The 19,980-nt window shown below is 32.7% G+C and overlaps 4 protein-coding genes across 4 annotated transcripts; 2 read left to right on the top strand and 2 right to left on the bottom strand.

Moving 5' to 3' along the window:
- Window positions 1-6: 6 nt before the first annotated feature.
- On the bottom strand, window positions 7-2,624 carry LOC114401504 (pentatricopeptide repeat-containing protein At4g20740-like). The gene is made up of 2 exons (XM_028364024.1): window positions 2,516-2,624; window positions 7-2,428 (listed from the first exon to the last, which is right to left on the bottom strand). Exon 2 carries the CDS (start codon window positions 2,394-2,396, stop codon window positions 102-104), a length of 2,295 nt encoding a protein of 764 aa, XP_028219825.1. The 5' UTR covers window positions 2,397-2,428; window positions 2,516-2,624; the 3' UTR covers window positions 7-101.
- On the top strand, window positions 2,444-6,804 carry LOC114402073 (RNA polymerase II-associated protein 3-like). The gene is made up of 9 exons (XM_028364611.1): window positions 2,444-2,560; window positions 2,846-3,041; window positions 3,131-3,213; window positions 4,100-4,255; window positions 4,397-4,540; window positions 4,994-5,176; window positions 5,338-5,432; window positions 5,512-5,609; window positions 6,682-6,804. Exons 1-9 carry the CDS (start codon window positions 2,444-2,446, stop codon window positions 6,690-6,692), a joined length of 1,083 nt encoding a protein of 360 aa, XP_028220412.1. The 3' UTR covers window positions 6,693-6,804.
- LOC114402074 lies at window positions 6,721-10,317 on the top strand. Its single transcript, XM_028364612.1, has 7 exons — window positions 6,721-7,056; window positions 7,188-7,337; window positions 7,846-7,930; window positions 8,016-8,140; window positions 8,295-8,432; window positions 9,033-9,242; window positions 9,665-10,317. Exons 1-7 carry the CDS (start codon window positions 6,721-6,723, stop codon window positions 9,761-9,763), a joined length of 1,143 nt encoding a protein of 380 aa, XP_028220413.1. The 3' UTR covers window positions 9,764-10,317.
- LOC114401506 lies at window positions 9,924-11,653 on the bottom strand. The gene is made up of 2 exons (XM_028364027.1): window positions 11,509-11,653; window positions 9,924-10,156 (listed from the first exon to the last, which is right to left on the bottom strand). The coding sequence occupies exons 1-2, from the start codon at window positions 11,617-11,619 to the stop codon at window positions 9,944-9,946; spliced, it is 324 nt and encodes a 107-aa protein (XP_028219828.1). The 5' UTR covers window positions 11,620-11,653; the 3' UTR covers window positions 9,924-9,943.
- Window positions 11,654-19,980: the final 8,327 nt, after the last annotated feature.

Genomic DNA, 19,980 nt, shown 5'->3' on the forward strand with positions numbered 1-19,980 from the left:
ACCAGATAAAAACAATGGTTGATCCTTCCATATGCTATTCTGTATTCAACATGTTGAACAAAAATGAGAACAATCAGTCCCCCTCCCTCCCAAAATTATTTTCAACTTGGCAACAGCTTACAGCCCTTTGCTTTTAATTTAGATTCTAGACCAAAGAACTTCAAACTTGATAGCACCAAGTCAGCTGTCTTTTTCTTCATATGATCAATTAGTAATTCATCATACACAATTGTGTTGGATTCTGTCAAGAAGTTGCGCTCCCTCAAGTTTGAGAAAACCTTCCTGGCCTCTTCAATTGTTCCATGCTTACACATGCCAGAGATGATTGAACAATAAATGACATTGTCTAGAGAGCAACCTTGTTCTATCATCTCATTTAATACATCAATCACCTTCTCAGCAACATTTGATTTACATGCATGAATGATGGTAAGACTATACTTAAACTCCAATGGTCCATCACTAACATTGCCCAAGCAATCGCGAACAAGCAACATGGCTTCGTCAATCTCTCCAATTTGGCAAAGCCCTTTAGTGAGGCTACTATAAGCTGCAACTGAAGGAATGCAAGACATCTCAATGATCCTATTATGACATGCACATGCCTCTTTAATTTCCCCAAGGTCAACAAGGCACAGAATCGCAGTACAATACGTAAACGAGTCAGGTTTCAAGCTTAAGCCTTTCATTTCATCAAATAGTGATAACGCTTTCTTCACCTCACCAATCTTGTGAAGAGAATCCATAAAAATATTATATATTTCAACACTAACATGACCCTTTTCTTTCAATTGGCCAAATGTCTCTAATGCCATTATCGGTCCCTTCTTCTCCACCAAAACAGAGAAGAATTTGGAGAGATCAGCAATAACAGGAAAACCCAACTTCTGCATCTGCTCAAGCAACTTGCAAAATTCTTCCATTCTATTCGCTTCAGCATATGCAACCAACAACGGTTTCACCGTTAAGAAGTCTGGCTCAAGGCCCTCCCGAACAGTCAATTGGAAAAGCTTGTATGCCTTCTGCACCCTATTCAAATTGCACAAACCTTCAATAAGGCAAATATAAATTCCCAAATCAGCCCTATACCCGGAGCTCACCAAATCCTTCAACAAATCAAAAGCCAATTCAACCTTACCCTCAGCCACAAACGCCTCAACCAGTGCTCCATATATCACCCTATCCACCAAACAACCCTTCCCCTTCATCTCCCTGAACAACTCATACCCCTCCTGAACCCTCCCCCCTTTTGCCAGCCCCACAATCATGGTAGCATATGCCTTCACATCCGGCTCCACCCGGTCCCTCTTCATCTCCTCCCAAACCCTCAAACACGCATCCAGATTCCCTGCAGGCACCAGAATCTTCACCAGCGCCGTGTATGCAAACACATCCGGCTTACACAACCTCTCCCTCATCCTCCCCAAAACCTCCAGCATCTCATCAATCCTCCCACACTTACACAGCCCCTTCACCAGCACCATGAAGGTCACACTCTCCTCAACCAGCCCATCCTCCTTAAGATCATCATAAACTGACAACGCCAAGTCCAAATGACCCGTCCTAACCAACGCATCCATAACCCTGTTATACAAAAACACCCTCGGCTTCACCCCAAACTTGTTCCTCATCTTCTCATACACATGATAAACTCTAAGCCCTCTATTGGCATCACTATGCATACGAATCAAAATCTCGAACTGCTTCTCGCTGGGGGGCTTGCCCTGGGACTCCATGAGCTCCGGGAGCTGGTCCGCGGCGCGGAACTGGTGGTGGCGGTTCAGGCAGTAGGCGAGGGCATTGTAGGAAGCGAAATTGTGATGGTAGCCTCTCTGGCTGCCGGCCCAGTGGAAGAATTTGGAAGCGAGGGTGTGATTTGTTTGAACTTTGAGAACCTCGGCGACCAGATTGGGGGTTATCCTGCGGAGCTTGCTGAGTTCGGCGGCGACGTTGGGGCACCACTTGTTGTCGTTTCTGCGGAAGGCATCGACGATGAAGCGCGCGATCGGGGAGAGGCGTAGGGAGGCGGAGGAGAGGGTTGATGGGGAGGGGTTTGAGTTTGGGTTGGAGAGGAAGTGAGGGTCCCAGTTTTTGATGTTGAAGGGTTTGGTGGTGGGTTTGGGTTGGGAAGGGTTAGGGTTTAGGGTTTGTCGGTTGGAGAAGAGGCCGCCGCGGACGGTGGGGCGGTTCTGGGAGGGGTTGCGGTGGCCGTAGAAGAAGTAGAACTTGTTGGTGGGTTTGGGGGTGGTAAACGGAGGGCCGCAATTCCTTGGTTTGGTTGGCTTTGGAATCTGTGGAGGCATTTTTAGTTTAGGATTTAGGATTTCAAAGTTAGGTTGGAAGAGCACTTCGCGGTTCAGCAGAAGGATAGCTATAGAAGTGGGAGATTCATTCATAAAGTGGTTTCAATAAAAACAGAGAACAAGCCCTGTATAAGGCAAACATGTCAATCACAATTCGCAAAACACATCCATACCGTGCGCAAGATAACCCCAAGATGCTAATAGTGACTTACGAGGGTGAGCACCGTCACGTTCTTCCGTTAACTGCCGCTGCCGGCGTTAGTTTCGGCCATTAAGAGAACAAGCCCTGTATAAGGCTTTGCAGAGACCAGTTCGGAGTACTCAGTGGTGACACTTTGACTCTCTCTGAGCCCTCCATTATTTTTTTCATTTGCTACTTGGGTCTCACCAAGGGTTAGCCCACTACCGTTTACCACTAAAAAGTTTGGGCTCATGGGCTGGCCCATACTCATCAATCGCAACTCGCGAAAGTTGTTTTGTAAAGTCGTCACTTCCCACTTCGTCTCCGTTGCTGTAGTTGTGTTCTGTGTGGGTCGCTGAAGGGCCCTTCATCAGTACAGGTTGCTGTAGTTGTGTTCTGTAGTTGTTTTTTTCCTCACCTATTTTGTGTCACTAGATTCCAAGAGGCTGAGGATGACTGCACAGAGGCCTTAAATCTTGATGATCGTTACATAAAAGCATACTCACGAAGAGCAACAGCTAGAAAAGAACTTGGAAAAATTAAAGAATCAATGGACGGTGTGTTAATATCCAAGCAATATACTTGTCAATTATCCTAATATAAAAACATTCTGATTTGTTGACTCTCTCATTTGCTTAAATCGCAGATGCTGAATTTGCCTTGAGGTTGGAACCAAACAATCAAGAAATCAAGAAACAGTATGCTGATGCTAAGTCTTTCTATGAGAAAGTAAGCACATCAATATTTCCAGTGTTGCTATATAACTATCACAAAAAGGCATAATTTTAATAACTTACTATTTTTCATGAACAATACACTAAGGAGTGCCTATATCAGGTTGCATGGAATTATTAGGTTTGAACTTATGGTACATAACCAATAACCAATTTACATACTGGCACCTAAAACAAACTAGCAAAGTAGATTAAATAGTGGTAGATGTAGCATAAAACCAAATGAATTGATGGCTTGAAGTAAGGTTCTAGAATGTTAGGGCCTTTGATTTAGTAAAATCAGGACAGAGTAAAGAACTATGATGTTACTTTGTTAGCAAGACTTTAGAGATGAGATGAAGGGATAATATGCTTCACAGTAGCGATTTGGGAATATATATTCAACAACTGAAAATGATAAGAATGTTGAGGATGAGTCTTACCGAAAAGAAAATATTGCTGCTTGAAAATCTAAGAGCATTGATATAACTGTTTTCCTTGACTGACAAACCATTGATGGTGGTAAATTTTGAAGTCTGATGTTTGTGAGCAAATGTTATTGCCAGTTAATGTGGTCGGTACCAGATATTTGTATTGATAGACCTGCAGGATTAAAACTCTTTTTGGATGGGTCCAAGGAGTAGAAGACCTTACCAGTTTGTACCTGTAGACCTAAGACAACTAGAGCATTATTGTAACTAGGATGGAAACATGAAGGTAGCGAGGGGAATTAGTTATATAGAGAGAGTATAGATGAGAGACAATTCCATTTATTTCTTGACCAAGCTTTGCAACACTATGCCATTTATTAACTATTATGGTTTTGTGTCTACTTTTCCCCCCAGGTTCTCTGTTGCGTAGATTAATGTTTTTCTTTCTTTTTTAAAATCTCTGTTGTCCAGGATATTCTTCAGAAAGCATCAGGGGTTCTGAGAAGCACTGTACAGGGAACTCAAAAAGTGGGAAAGTCAGAGGAAAAAGTTAATGGAGACAGCATCCACCCCATTTCACATAGTACTCAAAAGTCTGGACTAGCTGAAGTTCATCATCATAAAAAGGTACAAAGAAGTAGAGTTTTAATTAATATCACATTTCAAGATATATCGTTATGTTTATGGTTGAGGGTATTGAATGCTAGTTTGTTTGGTGTTTTTCATGTAAATGTAGTCCACCCTAAAGTTTGGCTATGTTTTTGAAAGGATAATAAACGGCAAATACTTGTTAAAGAATCACTCTTAACAGAGGATGTTGATAGCAGAGAAATAAAAGCCAGAAGCTGGCCTCAATCACAAGGAGATGATGGTTCTAAGGGAGGTTTGAGTGCAAGCAACAGTTTGGAGCAGGTTAAATATCTTGAAATCCTTCCCTCTTTGTGAAGTAATCTGGTTCCAGTGCATATTTTAGTCCTGTTAGAAGCAATTTTTTTTTCGTATCTTAAAAAATGCAGAAGTATTTTTTATGTTCTTCATGAGTTCTTATTTAAATATGAATTATCCACATTACGTTCTTTTGGAGCTTTGTTAAAAACATCTCTGTATTTTTACTATTTTTTTTATTCTCAGTAAGTAGTAGAAATAAAATAAAATTTAGGGTTTTGGGGCTTTTAAATGATATATTTAAGCATTGTATACTTTCAATTGATATTTTGGTTTTACCTCTACAAATTTTTTGCAGGTATACTTACTTTTTTCTATTGTAGTTCTGCAATTTTTCATGTCAGTAATTGTGCATAACTGCATATTCCCATTTGCATTCCCATTTTACATGATTTTGATCTCTCTCTTTTTTTTTATCAGAGAAATCACAGAATTACCAAGCCAGAAATGAAAGCTTCTGTTCAACAGCTTGCTTCTCGCGCTGCTTCTAGAGCCATGTCTGAAGCTGCCAAAAACGTAACACCTCCAACTACAGCTTATCAGTTTGAGGTCTCCTGGAGAGCATTTTCAGGTGATCTTGCTCTGCAGGCTCGTCTATTAAAGGTGTACAACTTTTTTCGGTTCATTTTTAATTTGATTATATTGTCAATTTCTAGCATATTTGGTATTGATTAGAGCAAGAGATGCCATTTTATGCTTAAATTTCTGGTGTTCGGTGCTCTGCTTCATGTTATAATGAACAGCTTTTCTTTTTTGTATGTTAGGCTATATCTCCCTATGAATTGCCGAAAATATTCAAAAATGCCTTGTCTTCTACCATACTAATTGAGATCATCAAGTGTCTTGCATCTCTTTTCACGTAAGTAGTCATCTCCAAAAGTAAATATCATTTTATTGTTTGAGCTTTAATCATGATAGTGAATTTGCTCTTTTGGCAGTGAGGACATGGATCTGGTTGTCAGTTATTTGGAGCATTTGACCAAGGTACCAAGATTTGATGTGATTGTAATGTGCCTTTCATCAACAAATAAGGATGGTGCGTATTTTTTATAATAGTAAATTCTAAGTGTTTCTGTTGGCCATGCCTTTTGAAATGTCTTGAAAGTTTAAAGGTCTCAGAAGATAAACACATAAAGGTAGAAGAAAGAGGAAAGATGAGTAGGTAGGAGGAATAGGGGTCTCTAATTTAGAGAGCATGAGCTGGTTAGAGAAGAAAGGGATGAAGATACAACATGTATAATACCTTTCCAGCAGGAAAAAGAAAAGGTTAACCCATTGAATTTGGTTACCACCACCATTGCATGTGGATTATATATAACCACTAAGTCTTTCTGGACCTTCTAAGCAGTAGAAAACTCTAACTTTAATCAGACAACTTATGATGGTTTATGACTAGGATAAGCCAAAAGTGGTTGTGTATATGCAATTATTCATGGATGACCATATACATTTCTTAGCCAGGTAGCAAAGTTTTAATATAAAAGCAACTATATTCTTGTATATAGTGGATCCTTTTAACCTCTGTTCTCCTCCCTACAGCAAGAAAATGAAGATAAAATAAACGGAAGAAAGTGAAATTAGGTTCTCCGGTAGTGACACACCCTAATTAATCATGCGGGTTTATTGTTATGACTTAAGCTCACAAAGAGGGCTTAGTCCAAAATCTAACCTAGAGTTTCACTGTTTCATGGCTTAAGTACCACATTGAACTTCCTTATTTACTCAATGTGGGGACATATCATTTACCGTTAGGTGATTAGTGAATTTTGTGAGTGCAAATAATTTACTACTTTTTCTTTTGTTAGTCTAGTTTCTAAAATCATAGATGACACATGGATTTTTTTTGTAACCCTTAATGGAGGCTATTTAATGTTGGGTAGAACATCAACATGTCTTCATTTGATTTGGGAATTTGATGACAAGGATTTAAGAAACTTAATGTTTTGTCTATACTAAAAGTTTTACATGTTAGGGAGGATGAGGAGAGGCATTGTCTTGAACATAACTTTGAAATTTGAACAGATGAACTGTTTTTCCATTTGATTCTTTTGGGAATATTGGAATACTGAATACATCCATTTGATCATTTTATTTATGCTTTCGTGTAGGGATTTCCTGAAGCTCTTCTTGTGCAACTCCTAAAAGTAATGTTGCATTCAGATGTGGAGGCTCGCATCGGAGCACACCTTATATTTTCCATTCTTCTTTTTCCAAGTTCCTTCCATACGAATGAGATTTCCTCTCTGCGGTGCAGATATCTAGGTCAACACAACAAAAGGCATTCTCATGCTGCATCTGTGTCTGCATCTGCTTCAATTACAGCTTTACTTGAAAAGCTCTGCAGAAACAGAAACACCAAGGCAGAAAATCATGGGAATATTGTTCATGATCAAGAAAGGGATATTGTGGCAGAAGACTGGAAGCAGGGCTGTGGCTTAAAGAATTCCCCTAACTTTTACAAACTCACTTCTATCATTGATAAGGCTACAGGATAACCAAGTTTGACTGACACAGTAAGTAATTGATTTGATTTCAGTCAATATATGTTTTGCTAATTGTAGTTATTCTTACTAAAATGTTATTTACTTAGTTTTGGTATTGAATGTGCTCTCAGGAACCATATGTTATGAAACTAACTGAAGATCAAATGGCCCAGCTGCTTTCTGCCTTTTGGATTCAAGCCAATCTTCCTGATAATTTACCTTCAAATATTGAAGCTATAGCTCATTCATTCATATTGACACTAACTGTCTTACGCATAAAGGTTGTACTTGATATGTATTTGTACTACTTCCTGTCTCTGTCATTTTTGTATCCCAGTAGTTTCATCTTTATTGTATTTCTGCTTCTGGATAGATCATGCATGGTAAATTGAGTGTTTGTAATGTTGTATCTTGAGTTCCCAGTAAAAGTTTATCTTCACTATAGAGAAACAGAAGTTTAGTGACATTAAGATTTACTGAATTATCAGTGACTTTGACTTTGTCAAACAATTTTGTCATAAGCAAGTTAGCAAACTATACAAATTTGTTGAACTTGTCATCTTAAATTATTTTCTCTTCAAATTTAGTCTGGTTCCATTTGTCTTGTATTCACACTGACTGATTGCCCTACCTTATAGATGAATATCTATGCTTTTATTCTCAGCAGCTATTGGATTCTCATTTTCATAGTAAACTGAATATAATCACAATCTTGACTGCACTTTCAGTTATAATACTTCAATAATTTTTACTCTGATTGTTAAAAATTCTCAAAATTCGATGTTGCAGAACCTGAAAGACAGAGATAGCCTGGTGATCCGCTTCTTCCAGCTTCCTCTGTCTCTCTGGACTATGTTGTTGGACCAAAGCAATGGTATGACATATACATTATCTTTAAAGGAATTATAAGTTTTAAGGGGAAAAAAAAGGATGTAAAGTTGTTGTATTCACTCTGGCAGGAATATTGTCCCCGGCTTGTCAGAGGTCTGTCTATGTATTGTCTGCTGGCATGTTGTCCTTTGCCTGCAAAATATATCAGATTCCTGATCTGAATGATGTGTTTGCATCATTGCCAATGTCTGGTGTGAGTAACCGATCTGTTCTGATACTACGCTACTCTTAAATGTCTGTTAGAGGAATTCTGTACTGATTTTGATGGTATAAAATGACGTGATTTTTACGCATAATTTGTAATGTATATTTTGATTCTTGACAACTGCATGCTTTCATATAATCAGGTTGATCCCTCAAATTCAGCAGGTGAAGATGACACAATCAGTGAAGCATCTGTCTCTGACCTTTCTCGATTTATTCCAAAGATGCCTCTATCCCCTTCCGCACCTCATGTTATCAGCATTGGACAACTTATGGAATCGGTACATTCTCTGTCTTGCATGTGTGTATGATAAGGCGTTTGTGTAATCCTGCCTTTCTCCCCAATTTGGATGAAAGGAGAGAGGGGCAAGCATTTTGAATTAAAAAGACAAATATATCATTGATGGTACCATATAATGTTTGCATATTTATTTAAGGGTGTTTGTATCATTTTACAAATATACTGTTTTCTTTCCTCTCATTTTCTATCCCATCAAATAAGGGGGAAATATTTTCTTTCCTTTCATTTTCTTTTCTTCTACTTTCCCTTGTGAACCAAACATATAGTATGTTTGAAATAAATTCATAATTAAAAAAGTCAATTAACTTTTCATGGTGAAGGTGAAACAACAATTTTTCATGGTTTTCACCATCATTTTTGTAGTGAAGAATCAATTATGTGTGTTGTCCAAACACACTAATAGTGTATGTTTGGGATGAGGCCAGTTTAAGTGAAATGCTTAAAGCTAATTTCCCATAGTCTTTCTTTCATGCCTATTTTTCCAAGCAATGTAAATGGTGTTGGAATGCAAAATGCATACGTTTCATTGTTATTCATGATTACTGTTCTACAAGCTCAACGGCCTATACACTGTTTGTAGGCATTAGAGGTAGCTGGTCAAGTGGCAGGGACAGCTATCTCCACTTCGCCCCTTCCATACAACACCATGGCTAGCCAGTGTGAATCACTCGGTACATGTGTAAGGAAAAAGCTTTCAAATTGGCTGGCCTTTGAGAATCATTACAGCCAAACACCTGATGATAAATCGTTTTTGGCAATTGCTGATATTAGGAACTCAGCATCTGAGAAGGTTTGATGTGCCCTTATTTGTCATTATTGCAGTTATTTTAGAAACAGAAGTGTCCTAAAGGAATCAAAAGTGATTTTTTATTATTATTATTGAGAAATGTCTCAGTACACTACCATAATTTCCAATGCAATCCTATACAATTTTCAATAAAAACTTTCTATTTATTGATTTCTTAACCATGTTTTAAGGACTCTAGTTAGCAAGACTCTTCAGAATTTACCGAGGTCTGTTCTAAAATAAATCCAACTCTTTAAATACATTGCTGGCATTATAATGGAGATATAAGGTTGACTCAGGGAAAAGAGGGGGAGAGGTCACGGGTTCGAATTCCCTCAGTTGACATTTCTAATAAAACTAACAAATTGATATTTGCTGATAATAAAAAAAATGCTGACATTGTTATATTTATACTATTTTTGTAGGTGACAAATGGTGGTGGGCATGCCCAATTGCCAAGGGACCCCATGAAGCTGCCTCCTGCTAGCCCCTTTGACAATTTCCTCAAGGCTGCTGGGTGTTAGATTAGGTGGTTTCATGCTTACATCTTTCTGCTATGTATAGTTCTAATGTTAAATGTTCTTTCCAGACATGAGTTTCTAGGGTCTATATCCTTGTAAGGACTAGTAGGTAGTTCCAGTACTTTGACTTCAGTGATCAGTGATATATATAATTGTAGAATGACAATTTCTCTACTGAACTGTTCAAGACTTTATGGTATACAGAGCCTGGAACTGTTTAAAGTGGGGGCCAGTGCTGCATGCCTTCCCTACACACTGTTTTGGAGTCAATTGCACTGGCAATTTGCTATTTTGTGAAAATCCAGTGTATAATGGCACTGGCACTGCCACACTCTGGTGGGCACTACCTGTTCGTGGAGGGTTATTATTGGTTGCACGTGTTGCCCAAGTCAAAATCTGCCACAATGCATACATAAAGGGGATTAGGATCAGGTCCACTTTGGAAGTATAAAGTTCAATTTTTATTTTATAGTTAAAACAATTTTCAATTTGGATTTTAAAACTACATGTATGATATTGGTCTTTTGAAATTTGACATTAAATTAGTTCTTTGAAAATTCTGTTATTTAGTTTTACAAACATTTACTTTATACTGAATTAATTCCTCAAGTCTTTGTTATTATAGATTTGAAAAACTATTTTAGTGGTGATTAAAGTTTTTGAAAGATTATATTCTGCAATTTGAAAGGATTAAACTGAGTTTTCTCTGGAATTTTTTGTAGTTATTTCTTAACTGGAGAGAACCCCAAATCACGGTTAAAGAATGACCGTTTCCTAGTAAATGAATTGTAATTGAACCAACAAAAAATAGTGAAATAAATCAAGGTTTTGGAGGAGCCTCGTCTACTCACAACTAGTTTTATCTAGGAATAATCTTTTGCAGTCACCAAGTATTGCTACCCGTGCCCCGAAAAATGTTCTATTGTTCAGGACAATCTATTTTTATCCAAAAAATTTAGAGGAAAAATTAGAGTTGTCTTCTTTAGATTTTGGGTTTGAGCTGAACTTATTTTACAAATCAGACTTGTATACTTTATTTTCACCATATCACTACTTATGTTTAATGAATATTTTTTTATCAGTACTTATGTTTAATGGTTTAAAACTATTTCTATCAATTATTAATTTTATCTAACTTTTTTAAAGTAAGCTGACCTTAAATGTTGACTCAAGCAGTGTGTAACTAGTGTGTAACTAATTATTGTCAAATGTCAATAGGAGCACATAGCCTATATTTTTTTAACTTCGTAAATGACTATTTAAAACATAACAGTAGTACCCGTGAACTAAGATGAGTGATATGAGATGAGTCAATGTGATGGGTTTTCTTAAACTTTGGTCATGCAACATTGAATGGTGGGTTTAGATATTGTTGTTTTTATATTTAACAATTCATTTGTTAATAAACATTTGAATGGTATATCAACTTTTTATTGAATAAAGTTTTTCTTAATTGACCCTACATAGCAATTAAATTATTATTTTTGATTTGTCATGTTATATCATTCCATTCATGGAATTATTGATTCCATATCCGATATGGGATAAAAGCCAAAACGACAATGGATGAGAAAGTTGTGATTCCAAGAGGGAGATCTTGGATAAGGAGCGAAGTAATTATAATTATAAAATACTAAAAAATAACGAAAATGCATACCAACAAAGAGAAAAGGGAGAATATATTGATGAACGGTAAAGCATGAACACAAAATTAAAAAGAAGAAGAGTTTATGGTGGAAGGGACCTACCCAGTAGACATCATCAACGAGGGATGCCAACCCAAAACAAATGATTGAAAAGCTGTCAGGTCCATCTCCATGAATGGGGCTTCTTATTTCTGTAAACTGTTCCTCCTCCATCACTTGTTCACTTGTCTCACTTCCACACCTTCACTTGGCTTCCCACCATGTCTTTTGTGTTCCAAGAGCTGGCAAGTAAGAAAGTGTACCATTTTATTTATTTATTTAATATATATATTAATATTTATGCACTAATAAAATAAAATAGTTTTATATTATTATCTTGTCATAAATCATCATTTAAATTATTTTAAAATAATTATTTTAAAAGTCTATAAACTTATCATACATGATAAATTTTAATTAAATGATTTTCTAAAAAAAATTACACTTTCAATATATAATTTTTTTATATTAAAAAATTATTTAAGCTATTTCAATTTTTAAACAATTTTATTTCAATACTGTAAAATAGAATCAATTCTATGCTCAAAATTAATTTTATAATATGATATAAACCTTTTCATGTGAAAATTATTTAACTCCTCTCTTAAGTCTTAAATTTATATTTGGAAGGAGTCACATCTTCCATCTTGATCTTATGAACATCAAACGTGATTTTGTCTGAAGGGAACCTACTAGATTTGCATGGAAATCAAAGCACGTTTAATGTTAGGTGCATACTTTTTAGTTTTTAGGTGCATAATTCTCTCTGCTTTTAATGGAATTGATATTTTTATGAACTCTTTGGAAGAATATAAGAGGGGGGAAAGAAGACAGTGATCGTTGGTGAAGTGTTACCAATGGCATAAGAATCGGTGTCGTAAAGCTTTAAGTAGAAGTGAAAATAAAAGTTACTTTTTCCAGAAATTTCGTTCCATTAAATTTTAATCGTGGATGTTTGAATTAAAATTTATAACCTTAAATTTGAATTGAATTTAAGTTTGTAAAAATAATCCAAAACTATTTTTTAAAGAAAAAAAACAACTCAAGTCTTACTTTTACAAAATTGAGTTTTCGGATAAATTTTTAATAAATAAACATACTTTTTGAAGGCTTAGTACTAAATATGTTATGAAACATAGTTCACTATGTGAATGTATGTTTAGCACCCAAATATATTGTTTGAACATTTAACCGAATATGTCCTTATGCCTTGTTTAGTGCAAAAGAGAAAAATAAGATGGATGAAAATAAGAAAGGCAAATAAAAATAGGTGATAAATAGAGTAAAAATTAAATGTGTTTGGTTAAAGAGAAAAAAAGAGAGATAAAAAAGAAGTAAAAATGGGTAAAAAATAATACAGGAGATTTCATCATTTAAAAAATTATTTTTACTCTCTTATCAAAATCCATCATTTTTAATATCTTCACACTTTTTTTTTTTAATTTGGCATAAAAAGATATAAACAGGCCCTCCCGAATTTTGAACCTTTATCTTTCCTAAGAACATTTTTTAATAAAGCCAAATATTAGTTCGATATTTTGATCAACTTAACTTTTGGAACTTGTCGTGACCCTGATGATAATAAAGTTAGGATTGGGAAGACCACGGATGTATAAAACAGACAAAAGTAAGTAATACGCTTTTTGATTTTTTTTATTATTAGTTTAAAAAATTAGAAATTGCAATTTTTTTTAATCTTACCTATTATTGTATAAATTTTACTCGTAATTTTGTAAGTAGTTTTTAATTAATTTCAATTAAAAATAAAAAATGTCTTAGAAAGTGTGTTTTTAGAATATCATTCTAAAAGAGAAATACTGGTACAACACATTCTCTAGCATATTTTTAAACATTTTATTTATTATTGATTAAAATTTGTTAGAAATTACAAATCTTTATATAGTTACTATTAACTATGCATACATAAATTTCGAGGTATTTTGGTCTAAACTTTTTTTGTCGAAACAAATTTGGAGGTTGTTCATGAGTAAAATAGCAACAATATTAAAAAAAATCTAGATGAAATTAATTTCATGAATCAATTTTTCAACAAATCGTAGAGATTGTGCATGAGTTTAAACAGAAAAGAAAACACCATGTAATATATATATCCAAACACCCCATATTAATATAAAGAATATAACTTAATTTAAAAAAATATAAAACTAAAAATAATACGTCACCTTAGACAGAGCCTAACCAACCTCTCTTACAACTTAAATCTAATTCAAAACATAATGATTCTACTTTATTTCTTTGGATCCTGATGTGATTCTAATTTTCAAAAAATAAAGTTGGTGCAATTAAACCTATTAGCTAGCCAGATCAACCAAGTTATAATTTAAGGAAAAAAAAAAGTAAAATAAATTTATTTTCTCCTGGACTAATCGGGCCCAGTTCAGTACAACGTGCCTTTAGAAAGGAGAGGTTGCGGTGGAAAATGGCCAGAAGTATTAAGACTTGCATGACTCTATGGTCTGTATCCCAAAAAGTGGGGAACTCTTTGTCGTTCCCTTCTTACCTTTAATTTTATCAAACACCTCTTCAGAATCTTTGTGCCACAATATCTTTTATATTCTGAGAAATCATAATGAGTGTTGTGCTCGTGTCTAAGCTTTTCTGAATATATGCATCCACCTCCTAAAGCATACAATTAACTTTGGAATCATTTCATTCAGTTGTCAAGTTCAAAGACATTACAATTAACCAAGGGTTATTCAGTGAAATAAGATAAAGTCTCACATATTATATATCACAAGTTTGAATCTTTACTCATTTTTTTGGGTAAGATAATTATAAATATCTCTGTCAGCATTAGTTTAAGTCTAGAGATTTTTCTTGTTTTGAATTGAGACACCATCTTCTTTCCTAAATCTTTTGTAAAGAAAAAAAAAAAGACATTACAACTTGTTATGCAAAATACCAAATTATGGTAAAAATCAAATGCGTTGTGTTTATTTTTATTTTTCTGGCTCAACAATGCACCATGTAAAAAGGATGAGTATCCTTTTCAGTCAAAGATTTGCCCTGATTACCTTTTAGCCCTTTTTAAGATATCACCAAATTATAAGCAAACTGTGCTACCTGCTGAAAATATATATATTCTTTTACACTCAGCCTTTTTACCCTTTATATGTTGAGCAAAGGTGGAGGGAAAGTTTCGTGTGTTCTCTTAGATGAAAAAATATACATTTTTCTTTCATAATGATTGTGTATCATATAATAAGACTTGCATAATTAGCGGGACCTACCCCTCCCCGAACAAAATATTAAGTAATGTTTTTTTAGGCGAAAGAGGAGAAAAGAAAGTGGCTCTAGTAAACCTAACATTGGATAAAAAATGGAATCAATGTTTATAGAGATAGAATTGATTTCCAGTTTAGGAAGAAAAAAACAGGATATTTAATTTGATTTACTGAGAAGCATCTTTCATTCACGGTTATGGTTATGTTTCAACTTTTAATTTAATAGTATGGAGGCAATCAGGCAATTAGGCAAAGTCAGAAATTTATGGTAGCGATCAGTTTGATCAAATACATATGCATATAATAACAGTATAAATTAAGCCACTAGGATGGGTCTAGTGGTGGGATTTAGAATTGAGATCTTAGATTTAAACTTAGTGCGACTATTATATATATATATAAAGAGGAGAAGTATATATATATTTTGGGGTGGGGATCGGGGAAAATAATTGTTTTTACTTATGATTATAATGTCATATGTGTTTTATTTCGTAAAATTCAAATTAGGATATTTTTCTTAAAATGAAAAAAATTGTGAAATCCTTTAATTAGGTGTGGCAAAGTAGGTACAATGTTTTAAGTACATTTTGAGTTGTAAAATTTGAAATAACATAGAATTGGTGTTAAAATTTCAAGAACAGATTTATTTACAACTTTCATCAAGACACTTTTACTAAATTAAGGAGTATAGTTTAATTGGTTGAATAAATGTGTGTGAATTATTATAGATTCATTGACATTATCTTCTATTTTTACTTTGACTAAGAATCTTACAACTTAGCCGTGGAAAGTGTTGTGGTTGTTGAGGTGAACTCGTTGTTGTATGGCCTATTTTTATATATTCTTGAACCCCTTTTAAAATCATAGGTATAAATAAATGATTTAGTGATTCTTTGGGATGTTGAAACCTCAGAGAAAATTTGATGACTCAATATGGTGGACAACACATATTTAAATCCATCGTTACAGAAGATCATAACAAATTAGATTTCAAATTCCTTTGCACATGTGTACTTTATTATTTTTTTAAGAATAAAATAGATACCAACAAATTTACAACATAATCAATTGACTTAGATTCTCTTGATATATAATTGGTATTTATGTTGACTGATATATAATTGGTATTTATGTTGACAATGCAGTTCAAGTTTGATATCATATTTTAATTTGATTATTAATGTATACTTGGTATTTATGTCTAGCAAAGGAGGCCCAGATGGTCCAATAACCATTTGTTAAAATTGGATTAATTGCAATGCTTCGCAATATTGCAATCCAATAATCCAAATTGATGGCACACACTTACATGGGAAGTATCAGGGTATTCTATTAATTGCTATCACGTAAGATGAAAATAGTAGTATTCTCCCTCTTGCATTTGTTGTTGTTCATGGAGAGATACCCGACACTTGGTCATGGTTCCTAGCGTATCTAAGTTTAAATGTGACAAATATATAAGGTATATGTCTCTTTTTTTATCGCCATTACAGCATAAAATCTAGCATGGAAAAGGAAGAACTTGACTCACAACCCCCCACACGTGTATCATGTGTATTGCATTCGTGATATAGTAAGCAATTTCAACAATTACCCTACAAATGGAGAACTCCTTCAAGATTTGTCATTTTAACTCCAAACAACTCTTCCATAGATTTCCCCAATCACACTTTGTGGTCCCTATAAAAGGTGATCCATCCACAGGGAATTCCATTAATATTGCAACGTCTGATTGTACACTCCAAATGTGGAGAGTGAATTTTAGGTCTTTATTACTTCACCAATGTACTTACCGTTCTAACATTGACTTTTATAAATCCCATTTCTGCAACCCCAAAAAAAAGTATCGTCTAGGTACCATGTAATGGCTCAAGGAATTTGCTCATCATGACCATTATGTGTTGGGAAGGCTTGCCTCACGTATAATTTTTTACCTAACTCATTGTTTCAAATATGTTGGACACACATCTTTCTTTTGTATCCATGACAAATCTTCTATTGGTTTAGAATGAATGTTACGTGAGCCAGAAGGAGGCGAGGATGCCATTTTCACCGATAAATGTAAATAATACTCTACAAAAATGACCATAATAAATTATTGATAAGGGAATAAACACAACATAATAAATAACAATATCCTAACAAACAAATAAAAGTTACAAGCATAAATAAATGATAAATATTGCCATAATAAGTAAGCACCATAATCATAACACTATAATTTCACAACAATCATACAATAAATATACATAACTATAACTATAACTATAAATATAAATAATAAATAATTTGATTAACATAAATGCATAATAAGCACGTGTATGAAACAAAATAAGTTAATTTTTTTCTAGCATATAACTGCATAATAAACAAATAACAAATATATTAATTGTTCCGAGTGAGTTTCGGTTGAGTGAGTTATGGTGAGGTGCGATCGAGTTCCGAGTGAGTTGTGCTCGAGTTTCGACGAATTATTTACCTTTCTCCTTTCATTTCTCGTCTCAGTGGAATCTTCGATCTCCTAACCCAATTTCAAGGAAAGTACCTGCAAAAATGAATTCGACAAAAAGTCAGTTGGATCTGAGATGTTTATGTATTTGTATAGAATGATTAAAACATATCTTATTGTGTTTTCTTTAAGTTTATATATACACATTCAATCTTGAGAAGGTTACACTAACTAACTAATCCTCCAAGTGTCATGCTGATTGTAGGAAACTAATGATCACCACTAGTCGAGTTCATTGGTTATATGGTGTATTAATGAATACAAGTAAAAATTAGAATAATTATTAAAACATATAAATAATAAATTCAGAAATATATTAAGAACAAAATAATTTATAAATAATAAAAATTATAAAATATAAATAATTATTCAAACTAACATGATTAAAATTATAAAAATAAATTAACAACATACCATATATACAATTATTCAAAAAAACTACAAACACACACACAAATTAATAAACATAAATACATAATAAATATATAATGAACAAAGGGAATTTGATTATTTAACTAGCTAGCTTAAATGCATAATATATAAATAACAATTTATAAAGGTAAATAAAACAAAATTAACTAACCAACGATGTAACAAAAACACAACGAGAAGATATTGAATATAAAAAGGGGGAGAGGTGACGGGAAGGAGCAGAGATGTAAGTAAAATTTATAAGCTATGGAAATAATTTTTTGACTCATCGATGCCACATGTTAGACATGCGAGACACATGACCACATGGACAAGAAGCATTTTGTTTTTTAGATTTTGCTAATAGGAATGATGATTTGTACATGTTATTTATTTAAAAAAATAACTAGTTTAATATCTTGTGTGTTGCATAGGTATTAAATTTATTAAGAATAATTTTTTATATTATTTTAAATTTTTAATATATTTAATTTAAATTTTTAATAAATGTTTTTTTTAGTAAATATGTTAATAAATATTTACATGCACACGAAAAATTATTATTATTGGAAGTGTTTTTTAAGATTTTCTTACTTAAGTTTTGTATGTTTCTTTTTTATTTTCTTTTAAAAAATATTGACTTAGTTTATTTTTTATTTTGTATACAAAATATCTAGTGATTTTTTTGGATGACTAATCTTCATAAAAAAGTGACATATTTCCACGTGCCAAAAAATTATTTTTTTATACGTTTTTTAAATTAAATCAATTAATTAAATATGTTTAAGTTATCGTATATATGAAAATATTTAACAACAATCATAAAATTTAATAGAATCATTTGGATATATTATATGTATAATGTAGTTTAATTTATTTATTTATTTTATTTAAGTATTAATAATATAAGTAATAATTTGTAAATTTATTAAAATCAATGTTTATTTAATTTTTAAATAATAATATATTAATTAAAATACGTAGTTTTTTTGGACCTGAATTACATTACATAAGTTAAAGTTGTTAAAATTTTAAAAATATATTTTCAAAATAAAAAAGTATCAAATTAGAAAATTTTGTGTGCCGGAATAGTTATATATAAAAAATTTAAAATAGAAAATTTTGTATACAAAAATAATTATATACTTATGTTAGAAAAAATATATCAAATTAGAATTTTTTTATACAGAATAATTATATACTTATGTTAGAAAAATGTATCAATTTTTTAAAATAATAATATAGAATTTCATTAGATTAAATACTAATAGAATAATTATATTAAATATTGATAAATAATAGAATGTATGCAGAACCCTAAAATGTCACACAAAATTTGTACCTCGCGAAAAAAAGGAATGTATAATCCATAAATTAATTATACATGTAAATTATAGAAAATAATGATAATTAATAAAAAAAATTACCATAATTATTTTTTTCTTTCAAATTACCATAATTATAATATATAAAAAATTGAATATCATATAATATAATTTTTTTGAATCAATTTAAAATGTCATCAATTCAATCTTGAATTATTTTTTAATTATTAATTTTTTAAACTCATACATCATTTAAATTAATATTATTATCAAATAGAATAAATGTTTCACTTAATAATGATCAATTAATGAAATAGGGATCATTAAAATGAATTGAATAATGTTATTTAATAATTTTTTAAAAAATAAATATAAAATGGTCATGTTATATCATCCTAAAAGTCTCTTCCACCTAGTATGCCACATGGTACTTGTGAATCACATTGATAATTTGTGATGATTTCATTCTTCAAAGTTTCACATACATACCAATTGGGAGTTAAGTCACTATTTTTTTTAAATTACAGGTGGCATTAAATTTGCCACTTTTACTAACGATTAACTGACTAGGTTAAAACAGTCTTATGCTAAAAATATGTTTTGAAGGACCCTATTTTGATAATTTCTTTATAATAGTGTCCTACTATGGTTAATCAGCCTTCTCCTCCTCCACACAACAATTCTGCAAAAATGCACGGGTTGAGGTCGATGAAGTTTTTTGTTTAAATGTTTTTATCAAGTTTTGTAAAATTTAGTTTCCAACCCATTGATGATATTTGTTTCATTTGTGAATTTTGATTAACAAGAAAAGATCTTGATTAGTTGATTTTTGTGTGTTTTAATCTATATTTTGTTTTAATTTATTTTAATATTATTCTTTAAAGTGAATAAATGTATATATTATTCGTTAATTAGAATTGAATTTCCTATAATTTCATTGTATACATTTATTTACTTCGATCAATTAAATCTTTTATTATACCATACAATGTTTTGCTTCGATTGGGCCAAGTTTATATTAGATGAATATATGTTATCCAATACA

Source organism: Glycine soja, chromosome 20 (assembly GCF_004193775.1).
Source record: "Glycine soja cultivar W05 chromosome 20, ASM419377v2, whole genome shotgun sequence".
In the NCBI taxonomy this organism is placed as follows: domain Eukaryota; kingdom Viridiplantae; phylum Streptophyta; class Magnoliopsida; order Fabales; family Fabaceae; genus Glycine; species Glycine soja.